General features: G+C 46.2%; 1 protein-coding gene across 5 annotated transcripts in view; it reads left to right on the top strand.

The window, feature by feature from the left end:
* Positions 1–23,055, top strand: part of ccdc85cb (coiled-coil domain containing 85C, b) — a 35,013-nt gene extending 11,958 nt beyond the window's left edge. Inside the window, exons 2-8 of one of the 5 annotated variants that reach the window (XM_048249647.1) lie at positions 11,788–11,867; positions 13,458–13,496; positions 13,767–13,805; positions 16,807–16,911; positions 21,025–21,117; positions 21,334–21,432; positions 22,281–23,055. In XM_048249647.1, coding sequence (XP_048105604.1) covers positions 11,788–11,867; positions 13,458–13,496; positions 13,767–13,805; positions 16,807–16,911; positions 21,025–21,117; positions 21,334–21,432; positions 22,281–22,370 — 545 coding nt within the window. In that variant the 3' untranslated portion in view covers positions 22,371–23,055. Of the gene's footprint in view, positions 1–11,787; positions 11,868–13,457; positions 13,497–13,766; positions 13,806–16,803; positions 16,912–21,024; positions 21,118–21,333; positions 21,433–22,280 lie in introns of all 5 variants that reach the window. The other 4 variants (XM_048249646.1, XM_048249648.1, XM_048249650.1 and 1 more) reach the window with 4 other exon arrangements.
* Positions 23,056–23,684: the final 629 nt, after the last annotated feature.

The raw sequence follows: 23,684 nt of genomic DNA, 5'->3' as shown, positions 1-23,684 counted from the left end.
TCCCTCTCTCTGATTTAAGCTGCTCCAGGAGATAGGCCAGCTGGGGGTGAGTAGAAATGTGAAAATGTGCCATCAAAATATATGCGTTAAGGGAATGGTCCTACAGGGGGCAGCGTCTCCAGCGATGGCATGGCGGGGCTGTGGAGAAAGGTAAGATGAAAGTGGCCCTCGAGGGCTAAGAGTGCTCTTGGCAGGGGGCTCAAGGTTCAGAGTCTTAGAATGTGGATATTGCGGCAGAAGAAGGCTCTCCAGCCGCTTGTTGCTAGGATACCCTCTCTCTTTTTTGTGCAACGTTGAGTAGTGTGCACTGCCTCCTCCACCCCCCCACCACCACCAAAGTATGTTCTTCCTGTGACTTTCCTATTTGTTTAACTTCAAAGCAAGTTCAGACTTGTGTATAGGGGTAAATGCTAGCATACTCATTTGGTGTAAACAGTTGTTTTTGAAACGTCCCTTTTGAAGTTTTTTTGTTTTGTTTTTAATAGCGGAGACCTATTTGGGCTTTACTGGCATATTATTTTCATTACTTTTTAACCACTCAAATTGAAATAAAGTGGCATCAGACAGTCCAGTGGAAAATAAAGTTTTGCAAAACTGTCCATTTACCAGGCTTTTATATCTTCCTCTTAAAAGCATTCTTTTTTTATGGGCTTTTTTCCGCTCCCATGTCCTCACAAAGTGGGCAATGCAGTTGTGAGTGAGAAAAAGAGGAAAAAGTAGGGGGAAGGGATTATGTAACGCACCCTCATCTGGACCTGGAAGAGAAAGTTGTGGGGAGCCGATGTGAGGCTCAGGTCATTTCTCACCACACAGCTGCGTCAGAGAGAGGGAGAAAGAGAGAGAGAGAGAGAGAGGAGGAAAAAGGACAGAGGGAGTAAAAATGAGTGTGAGGGGGAAAAAAAAGAGCAGAAAAGTAATGAAGAGTTTGAAAACCAGCGTGTAGTTTTCTATGTGCGGTGACAAGGAAACAGGACCCCATCATCATCGAGTGTGCCTGGGGTCCCAGCCCTGCAGTCCCGGCAGAGAAGAAATCTGTCCAATCATAGCAAAGCTCCCAGGGTGTGCGTTGTGGGGTGGGGGTGGTGAAAGCTCACCGCTGTCCTGTCACAGCTAACCCGAGACAGTGGCCTCGGTCGAGCCTTTACGAGTCCCTTTTTCTACCCTTCAATGGGTGCCATGCATTCCTGAGCTGAATGGGTATAGAAGGCCACCGCGGGAGCACTGCAGCAGGCCTAGGCAGCCAAGACCTTCCCCTTGAGGGTCATCGATATGAAAAGCTAGCGTAGCGTAAGGAATGGAGAGAGAGGTGCCCAGCCATGTGTGAAACATCTCCCTTCACATCCAGCATTTCATGGAGAGACACATGCATGCACACACACATACATACATACACACACACACACACACACACACACACACACACATTGATACACACTCATGCTGCAACTGGGTAGAGCTGACAGGCTTATAACTATAGACAAACACACACCAAACAGCAAGGCTACATGCAGAGACATGCATGCAGTCACAGATCATTACCCAGTGACCGAAAGATGTCTGAGCTAGCTCTCCCATACACAGTGCAACAGTTTAAGGCTCTGTGGAAAGTGCTTTTGTGCACAAAGAGGGAATGACATGCCTGTGGTCTTGGAATACTTATTTTTCTTGCCCTCCCCCCAACCTCAACCCCCTTGTCAGTGTTACAAAATACAGTATGATTTGATCCCGTAAGGGAAATTTGGTCTCTGCATTTATCCCAATCCGTGAATTAGTGAAACACACTCAGCACACAGTGAACACAGTGAGGTGAAGCACACACACTAATCCCGGTGCAGTGCGCTGCCTGCAACAACAGCGGCGCTCGGGGAGCAGTGAGGGGTTAGGTGCCTTGCTCAAGGGCACTTCAGCCGCTTTCTACTGGTCGGGGTTCGAACCGGCAACACTTCGGTTACAAGTCCAAAGCACTAACCAGTAGGCCACGGCTGTCTCAAAAACACAACCAAAGTTGTCCAAAGTAATGATGTGACCTGATCAAAATGTGAAGGCATTTGGATGATCGCTTTGGTCAAAAAGACCTCAAGAAGCAAATAGGCAATTTAGATGAAATGGGGAAAACACACAAGTCTTTGGTTGTGTTTTGGATGGAGCGGAGCGGAGTGGAATGTGCCCTGACTAATAAAGGGTTAGGCCTGAACTGGGGATCACCCAGGCTCCTCAGGGTTCTGAACACGCTGACAGATACTTGAACCGAGGTGCTACAAACGTCATGACGCCAATTTAGCCTACAGTATGTAGGAATCATTCGTGAGTGAAATCATTTTGATTGCAGCACCTGCGGTTAAACGGTCTGCTTTAAGAACAGGGGGAAGTCTGTCTTAACAGACAGTAACAGACGGCAACACACTGCAAAGCAGTAGTTGCCGACATCTCTGTTAACAGTCTAGTTAGCGTCATCACACACACATACACACACACATTGTATAAAGGAGAGAGAGATTGACTGCTGAATTTGGAAAAAAGAACATATGTCCCCTTTAGGTAATCTACAGATTTCAGCTGTAAGATGATTACGGCTTGGATGGGTTGTATTAAAAAACAGAGGCAGATAAAATGGCTTAAGCTTATTGCAAGCCAGTTACTATCAACCTATTGGTCAAATACCATGGCCTAAATGTTTTGTCTGTGAACAGATTTGTTGTGGTAAGAGTTCAGATGAAAGTCATTACTGGGTAGAACGTATGCTATTAATCATCTTTGTTTGAAATTATTTTGGTTAAATGGCCTCTTGGACACAAAATGGTCATGCAGCATTCCAACCAATATTTCATGTCGATTCCACTTTCCAGTAGTTTGATGCACTCATTTTCAGACATTAGGATGAAATGGGGAATCTGCATGTATTCGATCCAGATAGTTAGGCACCAGGCAGTTTTCCTTCACTTTGTTTCTTCACACTCTTGATACACGATGCATAATAATGTCCAACTATGTAATTACACTGCAAGTGGAGCTCCCGGAATGCCTGGGCTGCAGTGATGGACCAGAACATGCATCACAGAATGTTTGCCTGCTCCGTGTGATCCAGAGTCATCCGTCTTGCCTGCTGAAAGGTGGGACGCTCTCCGTGCTCTCCAATGGATGAGAGTTTGGAGGTGTGAATTAAGCATTCTGTAATGAGTAGGGGGATTGATGGGGCTTCATTAAGTTTTATGGGGCCCTTGGGTAGCATGGAGTGGGTCTACGTCAGATTGATATGGCCAAGGTTAACCATCTGGCCATAAAGCTCTCATCTCTGTCACTAATGGAATTTGTCCACCGATCTCCTCTGTCCAAGGCCCGCTAATATGTTTAATGGCCTTCCGACGCGGAAGTTGAAGGGGTCCACTTTATAAATGCTGCATTCGTAGACCATTTGTGAAATGACAGTGCAAAGGGATGGTCTGACTTACTGAGTCACGTGTCGTGGAGTAGGACGTGGAAGGACATTCTGTACCGCATAACAGTGGCGGTAGGCTACTGTGCCATGTGTGTGTTGAGCATTTGTTACACTCTACACGAGATTAAAGGACATTAGTCTTGCATTTGTGTCAGGGCTCTTTGTGTTGCAAGTGCATTGAGAGACACAGTTTCAGCCCAGCTTTAGCTCGATAAGAAGAGTGGCCTCTGTTTGTTTGTGTGGGATTGTGTGTGTGTGTGTGTGTGTGTGTGTGTGCCCGTGTGTGCGCGTGTGTGTGTGTGTGTGTGTATAGCCTCTAGCTACATGACCTACAAATCCATCCAACACTCAGCCAACCTATTAAACTCACTAGGAAAAGAGTCAATAGCTCCAGCCACTCCAGTGATAAAGTCACAGCTAACATGGGTCGACACCCAGTCATCGTAGGGCTTCCAAACAGTTTTCGGTTTTACATGGAAAACAGCAACCCTTGCACTAATGTCAAAACTGCAACTCTCTCGCCCCGAAAAACCTGTGCTGTTAGTTGAGCTGTTAAACAGCATGGGGCAGCTAGATGTGACTCAGCATGCTAAATTTGTATGAATGAGAAACGCCCCCTAAGGACTGAGGCTGTCAGCCTCTGTAAGTGGCAGTCAGATGGCTTGATGTGCAGCGCCTATTTTGGCGAGTTGTTTTGGTTACATTGCGCTGCACACTCGCTTGTTTATTTATATATTTTGTACGTTTTTGCGATGTTTTCTGCAAGACAGCAACTTGAGAGTTGACGAAGGCTTTTTCTCTCGGTGAGACATCTTCTCTGTTGTCGGTACTTGCGGTGTAGGCGTCTGCCAGAGCCAGAGAAATGAATGGAGAGAAAGACTGTCCCCACTTTAGAAGGCTTGAAATTAGCGTGCTGTCTGCTCCTACAAAGAGATCTGATGTCTGTTCTGAAATAGATTAGGTGTAGCTCTCAGCAGGTCCCTCCTTTCTCTTGACTTCAAACAAGCAGGTGGGAGGGAAGCAACTGCCTGAACTGAAGCACTCGCTACCTTTCATCGTGTGGAATACTCTGGGCCAGGGAGAGCGCTCCCACCAGCAAACATCTCATGCACTCTTCTGCCCTATCAGCGCATTCGTTGACCATTCAGGGAGTGGAACCGGCCTAGTATTGTTAGACAATCTCTAGCCCAGCCCTTTACAACAGTGCTCTCTCAGCTTGGTGTTTGTTTTCAGGTTATTAAGATTGGATAGACTGGTAATGTTCACCTAGTTTTTTTTGTGGTGGTTCTGTGGCACCCTTTCAAGAATTGACTTGATTGAAAATGGCCCTATGCCAAAACTACTCTGGACCAGAACGCAGCCATTTTGAATTCACCATGGAGATGTTGCCTCTATCCACATCATGGAGGCTGAAGCAACGTCTCCTCCACTAAGCTGTTGTGTCAAACATACTTTAGATTGGTTCGCCAGACCGAACTGAAAGCGTGGCGAGTTGCGAGTTTATTTTGAGGTTATTTTCTTTTCACAGAGAGCAGAAGAGCTCTTACATCCCCTCTTTCGAGCTGAATTTTTTTGCGTTCACTCTTCCAGAGCTTGAGCTTTGTGGGTTTTTAATGGAAGCCAAAGTTGTACATGTCCTCAGAATGCCATACATATTTAGCGTTTACTGCTTCCAGATAAACACATTTAGGTTCAGGGTTATATAAGCACAACACTCAGCCAATTGAGAGACAGACTCCCTTGCTCCTAGTGTGCTGATTTATTCAAATGAAATTGCCCCGAGAGGCTTGCATTGCATTGCATGGCTTAGACGTCTGAATGTGTTTTGCCCTGGCACAGAGGCGACTGTGCCAATGATGAGGCCCCAGTCACAGCACGCCCGACCATTGTCAATAGGGCTGCACGATATATCTAAAATCTATCGTTATCGCGATATCAACATTTGCGATGGACATACCGCAAAGATTACTTAATTTTCGATAAATTTCGATACATTTTCTGTGCCTTGCACATTCCATACAGTCTATGGTGTATTCACATTCTGAATGTCAACATATTTTACCAAACCGATGCTGTCATGCTGCCCTAGAAGCCCGTTGATCCCCTACCAGTTTAGCTGTGTGGTGTTTTAGGTGTTGAGGCGGGAGCTAATGTCGTGATGGCTGAAGATAGTGAGTCGAGCGAGGTAGGTTACACTTGGATGAAGAGGAATTGGTGACTAAAAGGAAAAGCATGTCTGTTCTATGGAAATATTTTGGTTTTATTAAGGATGAAGTGTTACAAACACAGCGCCAAATGCGTCCTTCTCCACTGTGTTAAAATAAACAATTTCTTTCGTTAACGTTATAGGATCAGAAGATATCTGTCTTTCACTGTAAGGCTTGTATTTCATGATTTGCATTTAGCAAAAGCCCCAGACAGCAGCAGAGAGGTAATCAGGATTAGATTATTTGTAAAAGTTGGTTAGCCTACTTTGTTGGACTGTCAGCGACGCGAACCCCTTACTTTTCACTTTCCGCTGCACTCGACATGCGGTAGCCTAATAACGGGATGAAGTGTATGAGGTTGGAGAAAAACATGAGGTGGAGAAAAACATTAAATATTTAAATATCGCAAGTTATATCGTTATCGCAGTACTCAATAATGTTATCGCATATCGCATGTTTTCCTTATATCGTGCAGCCCTAATTGTCAACCAACCCATCCCTCTTGCTCTCCGAATGGCTTGATGACAGGTTCAAGGGGAAAAGGATCGGCACCTCAGGGTGTTGCTCAGTGAGTGGCTCGCCCCAAATATCAGGTTTGGTTAGGGAGTGGTTTCTGTTGCAGCAAGAGTTGGACTTGCAAAGGGAAGGTACAGATCAAATCCACTAGTTTGTGTCTAGATGTTGAGACTGATCACTTGATTTTAGACTGCGAGTCATATGCCAAGAACTCGCACAATGCCAATGCCAACAAAGACTGTTTAGCTCCTGTTATTGATGCCTACAGAGATTAGCCTAGAAATGTTTACTGAGTCTGAGCTCTAGTCAAAAATTCCTGTCCACATACTTGAGAGCCTGCCACTAGACAGTCAGACCTGGTATCAAGGTGTGGCGGTGGCTCTTTAAAGAGGGGGGGGGTGGGGTGGTGGCACGCTCACCGCTAGTTGACTTCAGTGGCACATCCGTGCTGAGAGAGGGATGATGCCAAGGTGACACGTCTTGGCACGTAGGTACCACCTACTCACGTACAGTGAGTCAGTGACGCACAGGGGAAACTGTTGTGTGTGTATTTGCACTTGGAGTGGGCAAGTGCTCAGAGAGCTGGTGTGTTTAACTTGTTTAATCTGAATTATTTCCCTTTGTTCGTCTCAACGGTTGAAGAGACCCATGTGCATTCCAATGTTGCCTTCAAAAAAGTGTCTTTACTCTTTTTGGAAGTAAGAAAATAGATTCACAGCGATGTGGGAGAATTCCTCCTCTGAGGAGGATTTATTCCTGAAAGATAACGTTTCTTTTTCAAGCTTTTTTGTTTGTGAAGTTGTTTTTGGTTTTCCTTATTGCTGTCCTCTTAAAAGCACAAAAACTCTTGTAGTGTTTGTTTTGGAGAGGAAAAGAAGAGATTGCAGCATGGCCCTTATACTCCCAGTGAATGGGAGCTTTAAGAGCTTTGCACATACCACACCCCCCCTCCCCCAGAGACTAAGTCCTGATACACCTGTTCAAGTTAGATGGACCACTCTCCTTTCACTGACACTACAGGGTCAATAGAAACAGCCTTAGACCAGCGAGGTCGAGGAGGTTAGTTAAGTTTTGACCTGAGCTCTGTTATGTATGTGTAAACCTGGCCACGATCCCCAAGTCCAAGGTCGAATTTGGTGGCCCTCGCATTTGTAAAGCAAGTCAATGATTAAAAGCCTGAATGAGTGGGTTGTGTAAGAGTGAGTTCTACCAGGCAGTCACCCACACACACACACACACACACACACACACAGACACACACAGACTGACATTGAGTGTATCAGACTTTCACCAGTTCCTTTGTGACTAATGAGCAGCATGTTGAAAAGGTGGCGACAGGAAAGTGGAGGGGCCTGGCTCACTCCTCCGCGTGCCTCCTGATCAATAGAAGTGGCAGGCGTCCAGGGCTACTGCTGACATCCAGGGCAACCACACCCACATTGATTGTGGAAGTATCACCTTTAATATACCTGCGTGCCTATTGCAGCTTCAGACAGACAGTCGATACAGGCACATCAACGATACAGGCACATCAACTCTGTGTGTGTGCGTTTGTCTGTCTGTATGCATTTATGCCACTGTGCTAAAAGGAGAGGCACTTACCTGTGTGTGTGTGTGTGTGTGTGTGTGTGTGTGTGTGTGTGTGTGTGTGTGTGTGTGTGTTAATGCTTATAAGTTTCACTTTAAATTTATTAAAGTGAAAGTGATTGGTAATGACTGACTGACTATTATTGTGTTACATGCTTCAAATGTAAAGCACTTTGAGCTGCATTCTGTGTATGAAAGGTGCTATACAAATAAAGCTTATTATATTATATTATATTATATTATTATTATTATTATATGTGTGTGCGCGGGTGCACCCCTGCATTAAAAGGAGAGGCCCTCACCCTCTTGACTGAGCGCATTCACATCCTGGCCTTTCCCACAGTGCCAGCCCAGTCACATCGTGTTAGCTTGATGCCCCCAAGAATGCCAGTCGTGCCTTTGATGGCACGTTGATGATGCCAGAGCCTGCTGTTATTTAGCCCCCGTGCCAAGTCCGTCTCACTAATGTTTCGTTAATGCCCGGTTTGCCCATTTCCCAGGAAGTTTTGGCTATAGCTGGTCCCATTGACCGTTCTCCGTACACTTGAGGGCATTTCAGATGCCACTGAAAAATCCCGTCCTGTGCTGCTGTCAGATGCACCGCTGAGTTCTAGCCTGCCCTGTGCCAACATGCAAAACAACAGCCGCCCCTGTTCTCTTTGGAGGCCTCCCTCTTTTCTCCTTTTGTCTGTTTCTCACATACACACACACACACACACACGCACACACACACACACACACACTCTTTCCCACAAATGACAAACAAACATACACACTCATCCGTTTACTTATGAACTTAAAGTCAGAACAGTCCTTTCCCTCTCTCTGGGTTTGAGTTGGCAGTTACAGTCAGTCTAAGACGGTATTATTCCCATTCTTATCAGCAAGGAACTGATATTCTAAATTTTTTGTTTGCACGTTATCTGCCTCACTTTGGTCTGACCTTGAGTTTACATTTTCAACATGTTTGTCCACCGGAATGTTCTCGTTCGCTCTTCTTTGCTTTCTTCTTGCCCCCTGTAATGAAGTGCTCCTTGTCTGATGGATGATATTTTTTTTTAAAGAATGAGGTCAGAGTGGATGGAATTTAATTATGCGGAGACTGTAGTTTCTTCGCTTTCTTCCACATCTTGCAGTAATTGACGCAGACCCCGTCTTGACTCACACATACAGAGAGGCAAGTACACACACACACACACACACACACACACACACACACACACACACACACACACACACACACACACTCCACCCACTTGTACAGCCTACAGGATTACTCAAACAACACACACACACACACACACACACACACACACATGCACACCATATGCATATACATAGCATCATATTTCTTCACAGCCCTCAGTAAAGCTAAGCTGAACGCATACAGTATTGCAAAACTCCCAGACAGTTCAAATAACAGGCAGACAAAACCCTAGAGAAAGGGCCTGGCAGGCAGAAAAAGTCTGGAAGTCTGGATAATCCCATTTTAAAGACACACTGACACAGAGGAGAAGCTACGCCTAGTGGCAGAAGTATGACCAGTTGTAGTTTGATTTTACTCCACCAACCCCCCCAACCCCCACCCGTGAGGGCATACCTCTTGTGGGGCCTGCCAGAGTGTATGTGGGGAGGAGGTGGGGGGGGTTGCTAGGGGGGCTTGCCTGACTCTGAGCTTAGTTCCTCTGAGCCCATCTGGCCCCTTCTCAAGGCTGTGGCAGTCGGCAGTGCTGGTGACCCTGGTGGTGGTGGTGGTTGTGGTGGTGACTGTGGAGGAAGCCCCAGCCGCCCCTGGAAGTGGGTCACGGCGCCGCTGACGGGATTGAAAGCGACAAACCGAGAGAGGGACAGACTCGCGGACTCGTGCACTGCCTCAGTTGCAATCCCACAACCCCCAGCCCAACCCCCAACCCACTCCCACCCAGCGCCTCCACCCCCTCTCCATCTGACACCAAACCACAACCAACCACGGCTTGCGGCAACCCATGTGAAGCCTCGCACGAGCCCAATGAAAACTCACTCATTGTGGGGTGGGGGGGTTAGACGTTAACATTACATCCATCTCACTTCAAGGTGACAAAGTTCATTTCACAGCAGGCCTTCACAATGAGAGCAAGCTAAGGTTAGCTACAGGTTAGCTTCATGCCACTTTAATGAAATAAGTCCCAACATTACCCATGTAATCAGCCAGACTGACTCTCGTTCTTTAACTGTTATCCCCGCATCTCGCTTGGTGCACATTTAATGGATCATTGTTAAGCTCCGTACTCGACAGATCTCGCTTCTTTGGTGATTGTTTTGAACGTGCCGCGTGGCGAGTGCAATCCTAAACTTGGCTGTTTGCTGCTGTAAGGCACTGAGAAGAGCTGGGTCACTGTTAGCAGCGTGCCGCAAGCCACACCACGCAGGCTCTTGCTTCCACTCCAGCAGTATTAATGTGAAGAGGCGTTCCCCTGTGACTCCCAAGTCTACAGCCTTAAGCTCTGTCTACTGCTCAACACGCTTGGTGTGTGTATGCCAGTGTGTGTGTGTGTGTGTGTGTGTGTTTATGGATATTTTTTAATTTCTGCCACAGTGGAAACATCGTATAAATGGCACCTTGTTCAAAAGGTGGGTGGGAGGGGCAGGGGTGGGTGTTCAGTTAGGAGTAAAGTTGTGTCTTCCCCAGAGCATCTTGAGAATGTTGGTTTGTTTGATTCTAGGTGTGTCTGTGTGTGAGGTTGGTTTGATGGTGTGGCGTGCCTGTGTTGTTATTTTGTTATTATATTGGGGGGTGGGTTATGGTGGTGTGGGGTCCTGCTGGACCTGACCCGGCTGCAGAACCTGGTCCCTAATCGGCTTGAGCCACTGGCCACAGGTCAGCCGACCAGATGAAGTTAGATTAGAGGGTCACAAGGGAGCCAAAGAGGATTATCAGCACGCTAACGTTGCCTCCCTCTCTCTCCCCCTCTCTCTCCCCCACCTCCACCTACAAAGTTTCCTCTGCTGTTGATAGACTGTTGTTTGTTCAGACCTGAACCTGTATAATCAATGTTGCCATTATAGCCTCCAATAAAAACATCAAGTAATTCAGTCATCTCTTATATTCTGTAAAAACAACCATTTCAGTCCCTACTCCACAGAGCAGCACCACCTGGTGGTAGCAGTGGGTGGTTCAGCTTTGGTCACATTCTGTTGGTTGTGTTTTGATCTGGAAAGGGGCCGCAAATAGAGCATGTAAGTTTGGACCGTTTAGTGATGCACCATCAGAGTGACTCATACCTGCATGCGATGGAAGGCCCAGGGGGTACCCTGTCACCTCCCTTGCCCTGACCTCCAAATCCTCTTTCAGTGGCCTATTTCAGTGCCCCCACCTCCACCAGTTTCCCTCCAATCCTCTGACCTCCATCTCAGCACGGATGAGAAGAGATTGCATCCATTAAGAGGAACTTCTCCATAGCATCAAAAGGAATGTTCTGAATCCAGGGATATTCTCCTATAGGGTGTGTCTTGGCCCGTGGTGGTTAGCCTAAGGATTTCTGATGAGGTGACGGGGAGGCCTCAGCTTCCAAGGGCTTTCCCTTTTGATGTCATGAAAAAAAGTCACAGTTAAAAATAAGAGTGTGAGAAAGTCCTGGTGTCCTCGATATGAACCCGAGTAAAACTGTCAGGGAAAAAAGAAGCGGATTTAAGAGACGTAGAGAACGTTGACAGGTGTGTTGTATGCTGGGTAATGGTGTGGAGTGAGTCATCTGTGGTTCTGCAAACAAAGGCTAATTTTAGACGGAAGGCACAGAAAGGCAGCAAATCACTACGGGGAAAAAATTAATGATCCATGGAAGCAAGAGTGAGGGTACCTTCAAAACAGGAACATGAACAGGAATATTTTTATGAGACCTGGGTTGTATCTGTCATGACCACTGTAATAACTGCTCTATACTGTTCAACTATAATCACTGTCCATGTTTTTTTTAATTATTATTATTTGTATGAATGAGTTCTGCACTATGTATAAAATGATACCTAAGTCCTAATTTCCTGTTCTTCTTTGTGTCACCACAGAGTCATCTTCAAATTACATCCGACAACTGGAGACCAAGGTGCGCATTCTCGAGGACGACAAGAACAAGCTCCTCTCTCAGGTACAGTTGCCCTGTAAAATGCTCATCTTAAGTTCTTCCTGTTTTACTTTTAAGAAGAAAGGGAAAAAAATACAGTAGGGTGCCATTCAGTAGGGTATTCCGTTTGATGTTTACCATGCCCCCTTTAAGAGTAGGCCCACTGTAATGGTAGAGTATGCATTCCACTGATGTTTAATTGATTCTGGAGAAATCAAAGCCTGGTACACTGGCATGCTTCTCTCCCAGAGGGATCCCTAAGCGGCACAGCACTGCTGGAGACAGTGACAACGTTGGCGTCCTTTTGTTCCGCTGACCTGGACTTCACATCCACTAGCCTAGCGCCCCCGCCACCCGCCGGGGGGTTGTTATGTACAGCCTTCGGGCAAAATCTTCCCCCAGTTCAGCGAGAGTTCACTGGTTACCTGCCAGATCGAGTGGGAGGGGATCCCTATGACAATCTCAAAACCATGGCAAACCCCACTCAGATTCCCTGAGCTTCTTTTTTCTCAAGGCTGATACGGCAGAGCGCATGCAGATTTAGCATTTAGCATTTAGCTATAGATACAATATATAGTTCAACGGGTTTAAAATGTAATTAACCCATCGTTTCATTGCCCACTGGCAATTTACCTAAGCCTCTTCTGCTGTACCATAGTCTGCAATGAAGCCTTTATTATCAGATCCTGATCCTAAAAGTGAGATATAATTAGAGCCTTGCTCAGGGGTGAAAAGCCACCCAGTATTACATTTACTCAAACACTCTTAGTTATTAAGGCGCCTGAAGAAGAGAAAAGGCCAATTGTTAGCTAGAGACGTGTTAGGTGCCAGATGAGAACGGGCAAAGCCTGTGTGAAATGAAGTATTAATCGCCCATTGTGGTTGGTGAGACTGACGGGGACAGTGTGCGGAGCGTTGGCGAGGCTATTGCTATGAAAGACACCTCGTAGGATCAGCACAATGATTCTCCCCAAACACAACCCCATTGTGTTCATCAAGGCTGTTGGGCCTTTTTTAACGCAGAGGCGCGTGGGCGAATAGTCTTCATCAGACCAACACGCCTCTGTGCCAAGCGAGCTATTGAATATACATTCCTTTGCCAGGAGCAGGCCTCAAATTGGGGATTTGTCTTTGTCTCCAGAATATTCGGCTGCTGTGCTGTCATATTCATATCCATATTCATATCCATAGGCAACTTCTGTGGTGGTGACGCCTTTGTTGCCACACATGGTGAACAACATGTGGGCCTTATTCTCTATTGCAATGCTGGACCCACGCATCTTGGAAAAACAACTCTCCTCACAGAAAAATAAAACTCCTCCTCATATGGCGGACTCGGATGAGAAGTCGATCCATCTGAAGCGGCATCCAGAGAGTATTAGATTGGCTCCACTGAGCTTTGCTTAGATGCCTTTGTCCCTATGTCTATGCTATAGGATCTCAGAAGCAACTCCTGTTTTATATGCTTGCCCACTCAAACAAGCATATGTATGGTACATGTGGCCTGCTATATGTGTGTCACATGTTGTCTTCCCTATATCCTGATCTTATTTGTGTGTCACATGTTGTCTTCCCTATATCCTGATCTCCGGTGTGTGTGTTTTGTCCCTTCAGCCCGGAGGCCGATATAGCTTGTCAAAGATACAAACCAAGGTAACGAAACCCAACATTTTCAGCCCGAACTATTTTTCCTGGGATAAGCTGCTTTTAGGGGCAGCTTGAAATCTCTTCTTTCCTATCGCCCCCCCCTCTTTCTCTCTCTGAATGTGGACATACACCCAAACTCCCAACCGACGAAGCTCATCCTATGTTTTATATGCTTACCTTCTCAACCAAGCATAAGTATGGTACATGTGGCCTGCTATATGTGTGTCACATACCTCTTCCCTATATCCTGATCTCTGGTATGTTTTGTCCCTTCAGCCTGGAGGCCGATATAGCTTGTCAAAGATACAAACAAAGGTAACCATTTTCAGCCCGAACTGTTTTTGCTGGGATAAGCTGGTTTAGAGGCAGCTTGAAATCTCTTCTTTACTAAGCCCCCCTCTTTCTCTCTCTGGTGGTGGTGCTCATGCTCTCTTGCGTGTTTCGGCTGCTTGACTTTCTAATAAACTCTTCGCACTTCCTGGCTGCGTTTTGGGCATTGCTCAGCATCCCATCTGCTTTTCAGGAACAGCATGCTAGGCTACGCTGAACGTGTGTGCATGTGTGTACCACCACCCTCCCAATTGGCAGAGCAGTGGCTTCAGCGAACAGGCCTTGGGGTGGGGGTTGTTATTGTGAGAGAGATGAGAGAGATGCGATGTACTGCGAAGGGGGGTTGTCGCAGCACGACGTGGATGCATGAGCCAAGATGTTTGTCCCCCTCTCTCGCAGGGGCGTCTGGACGCGCTGAATAATTGAGCAGCCCCAACGCAGGTGGATGAGAGGCTTCCATAATGCATGGGTCTTGTAAATTGATGTGTGTAAGGAAGAAAATGAATTCATGTGAATTTTTCATGACCTGTGTCTTGCTTGTTGCGGTTGTCTCGGCATCCGTCTTGTCCATATGCGGACGTTGGGGGAGAAAAAGTTCAGTCTTTATAAATTGATGATGTGGCTACTATCGTCTGTTTTACTGCAGATTTTAGAGACCACTCCGTATGGCAATACTTAGGCTACACATGAATTTGAGTGGCACATCACAGTAGTCATAATAACTAGTAATTCCACAAGGAGGCCTGCACTGGTGCAGCAAGTTTTCAAAGGGTCAGATTGTAATCTCACTTAATAGTGCACAAGGACCTGACATTTCTTCCTTTCAACAAAGGTATTGCCCAACCTACAGACAAAGCCTTACTAAACAGAGGGTTTCATTAAAAAAAAGTGTACCTAGAATAACCTCCCCCTTTGTTCTGTGGAAACAATATGACCAAAGGAATGGAATGTTGACCCTCCAAACTGGTTAGGTAAGAGCTGAACCTGAGCCCTTCAGAAAGACTAGACACCTGTGCTTAGGGGGCAGTAGCTGGAAGGTGTAGTGTGCAGGGTGGGCAGAGATTACCTTGTGGGCTCTGTGTATTGTTTGTTTGTGGTAGAGTGATGGTAGGGGATGGTAGGGGTGACCAATGACTTTGGATGCTCTGTTGATGCTGCACTGTAGTTTCTTCCGTGAGAGTGTGTCATTTGAGCAAGCTTCTCAGTTTAGTACCAGAAAATAGTTTTTAGTCTAAGCATCTTGGTATTGATAAATTAAAATGATACTAAATCCTCTTAATTTCCAGTGAAAATGAAAGGAAATATTGAAGTTAGAATCGTATTACTGGCTTAAGATGAAATGGCACCCTAGCTGCGGTGGGGTGTTCCTGGTCTGTGTCCGCAGTCTGTCCAAATGACAAAACGGTGCCTCCAGAGGAGTCAAATTGATGCAGGGGGAAAAGTGCTTACCTCGCGGCCTGACAGTCTGGCCTGATTTGCTCCTGGGAGGAGGTTAGGCAGGTAAGTTTTTTTCTTCTCCTTGTTTTCATTCCAAGAAGAGTGACCTCACTGTAGCAAGCACGAGCCCTCTGGCCCCAGTCCGCTGCTCCAGACAGGAGATGAGGTGCGACGGCTGCAGGCCACTGTCACCCTCCGGGAACATTGTGATGAATAAGGTCGAGCCGCTCAGGCCTGCGCGCAGTCGTCTGGAGCCCAGGCCAAAAATGAAGAGAAATGGACTGCCGCGTCAGACCAAACTGGACGCTTGCGGCCATTTTGAGGACCATTAATGCAGGCAAAGAATGCACATGTTAACAGAAAATGTCTGAAGAAGGTCCTCGGGTCATGCATGTCCAGCATTTATAAGCTCATTAAGTACAACTTACTTAGGCCATCTACATGGCCTGTGTTTGCAGTGCCACTCAATATGCTCCCAAAATGGATTGATCTCCGTTTCTAAAAGAGGCTAAATGTCATTAGAGACCTAAGAAATGTGCTGTTTAGGTGTCCATAAAGGCCTATATGGATATGGTCAGGCTGTCTCTGTGACCCTGCCATCTGTAGCAATGTGTTCAGTCGCCCTCAGTGCAGGTTATGAAACAATGTATTTCTGTCTCCGCCGAGTGAGCGAAAATGGGACGTGTCTTGACGCAGCTACAGGATGCTGACGGTATTAAAGAGCGAGCGAGTTAGCCTCCCTGGAGCGCTCGAAAGCACAGGAACCGCGCTAGGATGCGCGAGACGACGACCTGGCTATTTTTATCCTTCTCGCTCTCTCTCGCTTGCTCTCTCGCTCTCTCAGTCTCCCAGCAATCACGCGCTCCACTCTGCCCATTGAAAAGAACACGAGTGCATGACATTGGAAATGTCATTAGGAGAAGACTTTTTTTTTTCTCACAGATCCCTGGGTTGCTACGGTACAGTCACTTCTGCCTTTGGGAAGTGCTGTTCTCTCATAGAGGGACTGAAGGTTGTTGGGCATATTCTCATAAGAGGAAAGGTTTGTGTGTGTGTGTGTGTGTGTGTGTGTGTGTGTGTGTGTGTGTGTGTGTGTGTGTGTGTGTGTAGAGGACAAGAGGACATCACAGAGTATCTAGTGCACTTGTGACTTCCTGGAGGATCGGGAGAGCCCAGGGGCCCTGTGAGAATCACACTGTTACACCAGGGGATTCTCCCTCTACACTAGTGGCTCTACAGCACAGATGGGTGAAAAGCACTGCACATTTAGTCCCAGATGAACTCAATCACAGGAACACAATGACTCCATTCTCAGGGATCCAATGACTCCATGCAAGAGTACTCCATATTCTACTGGTGACCACTTGGAGGGTATGATAGGTTGCCATGGTGATTTGAAGATGATGGTGATGATTTTTTTTACTTCCACTCTCTCACTTTCACTCTTATGGTGATTGTAGCTTGCCATGGCAATGCCATGTCATGATGATGATGATGATGATGATGATGATGGTGATGGTGGTTCTTCCTCCTTTGTGTTGCTCAGCAGCAAAGTAACCTTGGAGATCTGCGCGCCCTGAGGAAGGGCATGACCCTGTACCACTCTGAGTCGCAGCTGTCCTCACTGCCCCAGCGCCAGGAGGCCATGCTCAACGTGAGTGAACCTGCAGACTAGCAGCCGAGCGGCCAGCTAACTGGCGTAACACACACACACACACACACACACACACACACAGTCTGCTCTCCTGCACTGCCGACATTCAGATACTCGGCCTTGTTATGCTCGGTCGCATGCATATATGTGACTGTCCCTTAGGAAATTCTCCCATCACACACACACACACACACACACACACACACACACACACACACACACACATACATACACCCACCCTTCAAGGTGTGTCCCATTGTCCTTGTGGTGTAGGATGTGTTTGGAATTAGACTATAATGAAATGTGTAACCGGATTATCAGCCACCTCAAGGCATTCAAGTGCTCAGAGTTCCCCGCTGTACACTGAGACATTACATTACACATAATATTATTCAGAATTATTGTTGTGTATACATTGTCTCCAGCATTGTAGATAGGAAGACAAGATATACTGTCCACTTGTATGTATGAGTATCAAATGTCATTTTAATTGGTTAGCTGCACATCTGCTATGTAAAATGACCACAGCTCACACTTAAAACAGCTGAAACGTTTGGTCAGTCTTGTCCAGTGTACTTGTAGCATGTAAGAGAGGCCATTGTTCCACCAAAATTAAAACCATATGAAGTGTTATTAAATTCATCACACAGTAGGTTTTTAAGCTCCACATTTTCTGATGTATTGATTCATAAAACAGCAGTGCCTCCAGTGAAACCCAAAACGATCTGTTAATGATTTGAGTCAGCTTCCCTTGCAACATGGCACACTGCCAAAAAAAGCCACCGCCCACTAACTTAAACTGTAATCCTACATTTTGTTTGCGAGTGCATTTTCATCAAACGTTAATTAGCTCCCGAAGATCGATCAGACTTTTCACCTCCCTGTGGTGCTGTTAAAGAGAAGAAAAGAGCTGTAATTGTTTTTGGTTTTTTTTTCCGCTTCTGTCACCCTGCCAAAGGTACTTGTTCTGGTCCTCCTAAAAGGGTTCCGCTGAAAAAAATCAATATAGAACCTAATATGAAGGCGTTCTGTCTGACTCACTCACTCCCTTAGGAACTCCCTTAGGAGTTGTGTGTGTGTGGGGTCACGAGTTTGCTGACACACCACATCCCTCTCTTCTCCCCTCTGCTCCTGTGACCTTGTAACTTTTCCTTCTGAAGGCACGCATTAATGTTTCAGGCAGCCGGGGAGGCAGCTGTCTGTCCCAGCGGATCTGCACGGCCTGATTTTATTCACGTTCCTCCGAACCTTTTTGCATAGGGCTCCTGTGCAATTTATACCTCGTCAGCCCAGCTGCGACGTTGGCGTGAACACTTGAACTGTCGTAGACGCGACATACCCCCAAGGTCAAACGCACTCACCCGACGGACCGCCTCAGGCAAAAGTCACAAGACTTTGTCAGCTGGTGACGTTTAGCGTAATTGGTAAATGGTCTCAGGGGAGCACTAGGTTTTCCAATAGAACAACAGATGTGTATTAGAATGTCCTCTGACAGTCTACATGACCTGCAATGACAAGAAAGGTGCATTATTGTCTTTCATGAAGGCCTGACAAGGATAAGTGATTACTTTAGCTCTTGATTCACACTAGCTGCATTCCTCTCAATACCATACCTCCTTAGACTTTAAGAATCAAACTCCAAAAGTGTCTCGACCTTTTAATTGATATGAAGTGACTGAGGGAATAAATATGTTTTATATGTGTGGAACTAGCAGAAACATCATTAGTACACCATGTTGTGTGAGAAGAAAGTAATTGCAGTGAATCAGGCTATACATATAGATGGTGGGAGAGAGAGAATATTTTAACATTTTGAACAAACAACTACAACAGACAGATCTCTAACCATCCAAGTAAAGAAAATGTAATTTGTCACAGAGCAAAGAGCAGCATCTCAGCACCATGTATCCTTGAAGATCAATGACAATTCTTGATTTAACTTAACTGCCATGGCATCCTCTCCTAATGTCTGCTGTACCTTATTTTTCCTGCAGATGTAAACTGCAAATTTGGCCTGACCAATGATGAAATTAATGAATTGACCTTTTGATTTCTGTCTGATTGTAGGAGAGCCCAAATGTAAAGCAGTGTTTGAGTGCCTCAGTTTTATAAGAGTTCCATGCCTATCTTTTGGCATTCCTACAATAGATAGAACAAGAGATATGTGTACACGTATGAATCACGTTCATATGCGAGGCCGATTTAACATGTTCTTGATCAGTAATATCACCGATCGTCAAACTACATTCCTCTACACTTTGCACAGTGTTGCACTCAACTCTAACAGCATGACGCCTAGTCAGCTTTTCATAATCCATTGTCCCTGCAACAGTCATGCTTCCAGCAGATTCTGCTTGCTGACTCCACAGAGAAACAGTTTACAATGTACACGGCAAACTTAAAGCAATCTACAGACCTACAGAGCTAAATTTACTGCTCAAAAATGATCAATCCAAAAACATAAGACAGACAACAAGACTACAATAAGACACACAAAAGATAGGAGTTTGAGCTCAGGCCAGAAGGACCACTTCACTCACACTCGCATTGCATTCACTCTGACACTCATTCTACACATGCGCTCAGAGAGAGAGAAAGAGAGAGCGAGGATGATTCATAATAATGTCATTTATGGTTGCAGAGAGGAAGGGGTAATTGTGTTACATCATCAAATTACCCACTGATTGGACGTAAAGATGAGCTCTCTTGGTAGTTCTTGCTTCTCGGCAGTGCTCGCCTCTATTAGGCCGATTATGCCGCGCTTCACTCTCTACATCTGCTCCGGGCCCGTCGTCATGGTGTTGCCATGGCAACATCCTCATTAGGCTGGGGAGGGGTAGGGGGAAATATGTGGTGCCATGCAGATTGATTGATTGATTGTGCTTTGATGAGACTCAGCGTATCCATGCATGAGTGAGTTGGAGAGGACGAAGAGGAACTAGAACATGAAGTAGACAGACGTACCATCAGGGTTTTGCTGAAACTTCACTAGTGCACACACACACACACACACACACACACACACACACACACACACACACACACACACATACACACATACATACACCCACCCTTCAAGATGTGTCCTATTGTCCTTGTGGTGTAGGATGTGTTTGGAATTAGACTACACACTACACACACCCACTACACACACACACACACACTACACACACACACTACACAAGACTTTATTTGCATAAGGTCCCACCTTTGAAGGTTTTAGAATATCTTATTAGCATAGATTTTAAGAAACATATTTAAGTTTCTCTAACACACAATGCTCTGGCCATTAAATAGCCTTAATTGCAGAAATGGCCTTAAATGAAACAAACAAACAAACAAACTTTATTTGCATTATCATTCAAATCTTCCCCCTTATTTTAGTCGACTTGTCCACCGACACCAGAAGCTGCTGCTCACTGGCCCTTTGATTCAGCTCCACTTGCAAAAGTACAAGTGCAGGGCTGCATAGACAAGCCCATAGCTGGAGCCCGATACTCTCTGACAGTGTGTCTCGATGGTTCTCCCGAGCGTTTAACAAGCTTGATTCGCGTGCACTGAGCCAACTCTACCTCGTGCCCACTGGATGAATAGTAAGCATGGCTCGGGGCTACTTGTTTTAACTCCGCCATCCGCTGCTATTTGAGGCTTTGGAGCACACTGTCAAAATCCACAAAAATCAGACCTAGAACTCCTGTGAGATTTACTCCCACCCCCAGATTTCTTGCTTAAATAAATATATTGATTCTTCAAAGAGGATGTCAGGGTGGACTCGCATAGGCATACACCAAAAAGGAGAGTTGGTGCTGTGTAACGCTAGCTCCATGCTTCAATGAGGCTCTTTTTAATTAGGCCTGATTAATCATGCTGTAGGACAATAGGGATCGGTCCAGCCAAGGGCATCGGTCGACAGATCCATCAGTTGTGGCATGCTGGGTGTCAGTGCCCCTGGTTACTCCGTACTGACCGTGTTTGATTCCCCTGCAGTAGGCAAACAGTTGATGAGCTCTTTGTGTTCTCTCTCTTTCTCTGTCTCTCTTTCTCTCTCTCTCTCTCTCTCTCTTTCTCTATGTCTCTCTCTCTCTTTCTTTCTCTCTCTCTCTGTCTCTGCAGGGCACCAGGGGTCTGCCCACCAGCGAGTCCTCCCCTTCGGCTGGCTTCCTGAGCTCTGCGCAGAAGCCAGAGGCCGTGGTGCACGCAATGAAGGTACATGCACCAGGAGAGTCCAAAAAATAACATGCATTCAAATCATCCACTTGAGTCCATCCTATAACGTTTTTGAGTTTGTCCATTTTTAAAGAGCATTTTGGTTCTTAAAACAACGTGGAATAACTTAATGTATGTATCATTGTGTGTAGGTTGTTTTGTAAAGCAAGTGAACTGCCTCATACGATCTCTAATTCCAACTGCATGGCCCTCCAGGTCCTTGAGGTTCATGAAAATCTGGACAAGCAGCTTCCTGAGGACTACGAGGAGGACCTCAGCGAGAAGGAAAAAGCTATCGTGCGGGAGATGTGCAACGTAAGTCAACACAACACAACACAAGACTACACAACACAACAGAAGACAACACAACACAAGACAAGACAAACAACAGAAGACAACACAAGACTACACAACACAAGACAACACGCAGCCCACTGTCCCCATTTCACTCTCTCCCTCTCCTCTGTTTCTCTATTTTGATGTCCTTTTCCTCTCTCTCTCTCTCTCTCTCTTCTCTCTCTCTCCCTCTCTCTGTGTCTGTGCATGTTGTTGTTTGGCGCAGCACAGACAGTGATTCTCTGTGGCTAGCTTGCTCTCTCAGTGGCACTCTAATTGGGGTGCCTTAATAAGACGCTCGCATCTCAGCTGTCAGAGCAATTAAAGGAGAGCAGTGGGAGAGAGAGAGAGAGAGACTCTCTCACTTTTTCCTAGCCTTCCCCTCCCCTCCCTCTATCCTTGCTACTCTCTCTCTCTACTCCTCTGCCCGGCCCTGCCGTCCTCAGTGCTGTAATGATGACTGCTGATGAGAGACAGGGGCAGGGCTGTGAGCGGCCCCACTCTGTGGTATGCAGCAGGATTGTTGGGGGGGGGGGCTCCTGTGTACTACTGGGGAACCGTAACCCCGTCTCACCTGTAGTTCTCTACAGGGGATGGAGTCAGGAGGAGAGATAGGACAGGGGAGTAGGGAGGGAGGCTGGTTAGAGGAAGCCACATGAGGACACAGAATGCTTTTGCACTTGTGCCTTTTTGAAACATCCCTTTCTTCCTTTGTTTCACATTTCCGATTGATGTATTGAAGATACAGAATGTAACTCTCTCTCTCTGTCTCCCTGTGTGTATGTGTGTGTGTGTGTGTGTCTGTATCTGTGTGTCTGTCTGTCCAGGTGGTATGGCGCAAGCTGGGTGATGCTGCCGGATCAAAGCCGTCCATCCGACAACACCTCTCTGGGAATCAGTTCAAAGGGCCGCTGTAGCCGCCTCACCCGCTCTCTCTCTCCCCCGCTGTCTCTGTGGCACCCAGGGGAACATGCTCACCCTGAATCACCTACCCATAAACCACTGCAGCGTTGGGACACAGCAGCAGCGCACCCCAAAGTGCTCCCCATGTAGACAACAGAACACTGTCCTCAACCATCTCTCCTAGTCGCTTTTATAAACACACACACACACACACAACGAACTTCCTGCATAAAACTTGGCACGCAGCTCCCACTTCCATTCTGCCCCGCAAGCCTGCAAATGGGGCAAATGGGGCGTTTAATGACCGGCAGCTTGTTCCACCAACACACGAACCATCTCTGGCTCTTTCTCGATGTTTACTTAGTATTTCAATAAGTGATGAACAGACACCTCCCTTGTGTGTGTTACGTGCTGAACACCTTTCTCCACAGAGGGGACAGCTGCAGGCGAGCGTCGACTTCCCCTCACACAACAAACGTTTTTCTGCACTTCTGTAGTTTTTGACTCAGCTACACTTATGGGTGTTTGCCACTAGTGAACCCACACGTGAAAAAACAACCTCCAGGTGTGTGTGTGTGTGTGTGTGCGTGTGTGTGGGTGACCAGTGCGCTCTTCCTCCCTCCAGACCGAAGTGTACTGTCGATAGAAATACTTCTCAGTATGTGTAAAATAATGTACAATTAAAGCAAACTTAGCACTGCTTTTGTCGTCATCTTTGTCTTGTTGTGCTTTTTGTTTCTATTTACTTTTAGTAGCCTTGTGCAGGCTACAATTTGTGTTTAAAAAATGCGCCGAACATTACAGAAGTGTGTTTTTTTTATTCAATACACTTCAATGTAATTTTTTTTAGGTTGTGCAGCTTTTCAGTCTGAAAATACATGGACATTTTCCTCATTGGTTTGCCCATACTGGTAAAGTCAACAGAATTTTTACTGTTTGTCGTACAATTTGTGAAATTGAAAACTACAGTAGTGTGCTGTGCATGCTTGACAATCATTTTCTCAGGTTTGGGATTTGAAAAAAAAAAAGACTGCTTTAAACATGCTTGCATGGGAAGGGGGGAAGCTGTTTCAACCTCTGGGTCGCCCACCTTTAGAACCACGGTTCCTCACTTGGTTGAGAAACTGCTTGACAAACTATACTGTGCAGATCTTTTACATTCACTTGACCGCACTGGCCATCCACTCATTGTGATTACTGTGATATTGGAGGACTGTGGAGATCCCTTATATCTATCTCTTTTGTCTGGCGTTGTCACCAAAACCACTCCAGGGGACTCAAGGGTACTTTAGACGTAATGGCTGACTTTGAACCCTTGGTAGCAAGTG

This window comes from Alosa alosa, chromosome 8 (assembly GCF_017589495.1).
Source record: "Alosa alosa isolate M-15738 ecotype Scorff River chromosome 8, AALO_Geno_1.1, whole genome shotgun sequence".
NCBI lineage: Eukaryota > Metazoa > Chordata > Actinopteri > Clupeiformes > Clupeidae > Alosa > Alosa alosa.
This window is presented reverse-complemented; position numbering and strand designations above follow the sequence as displayed.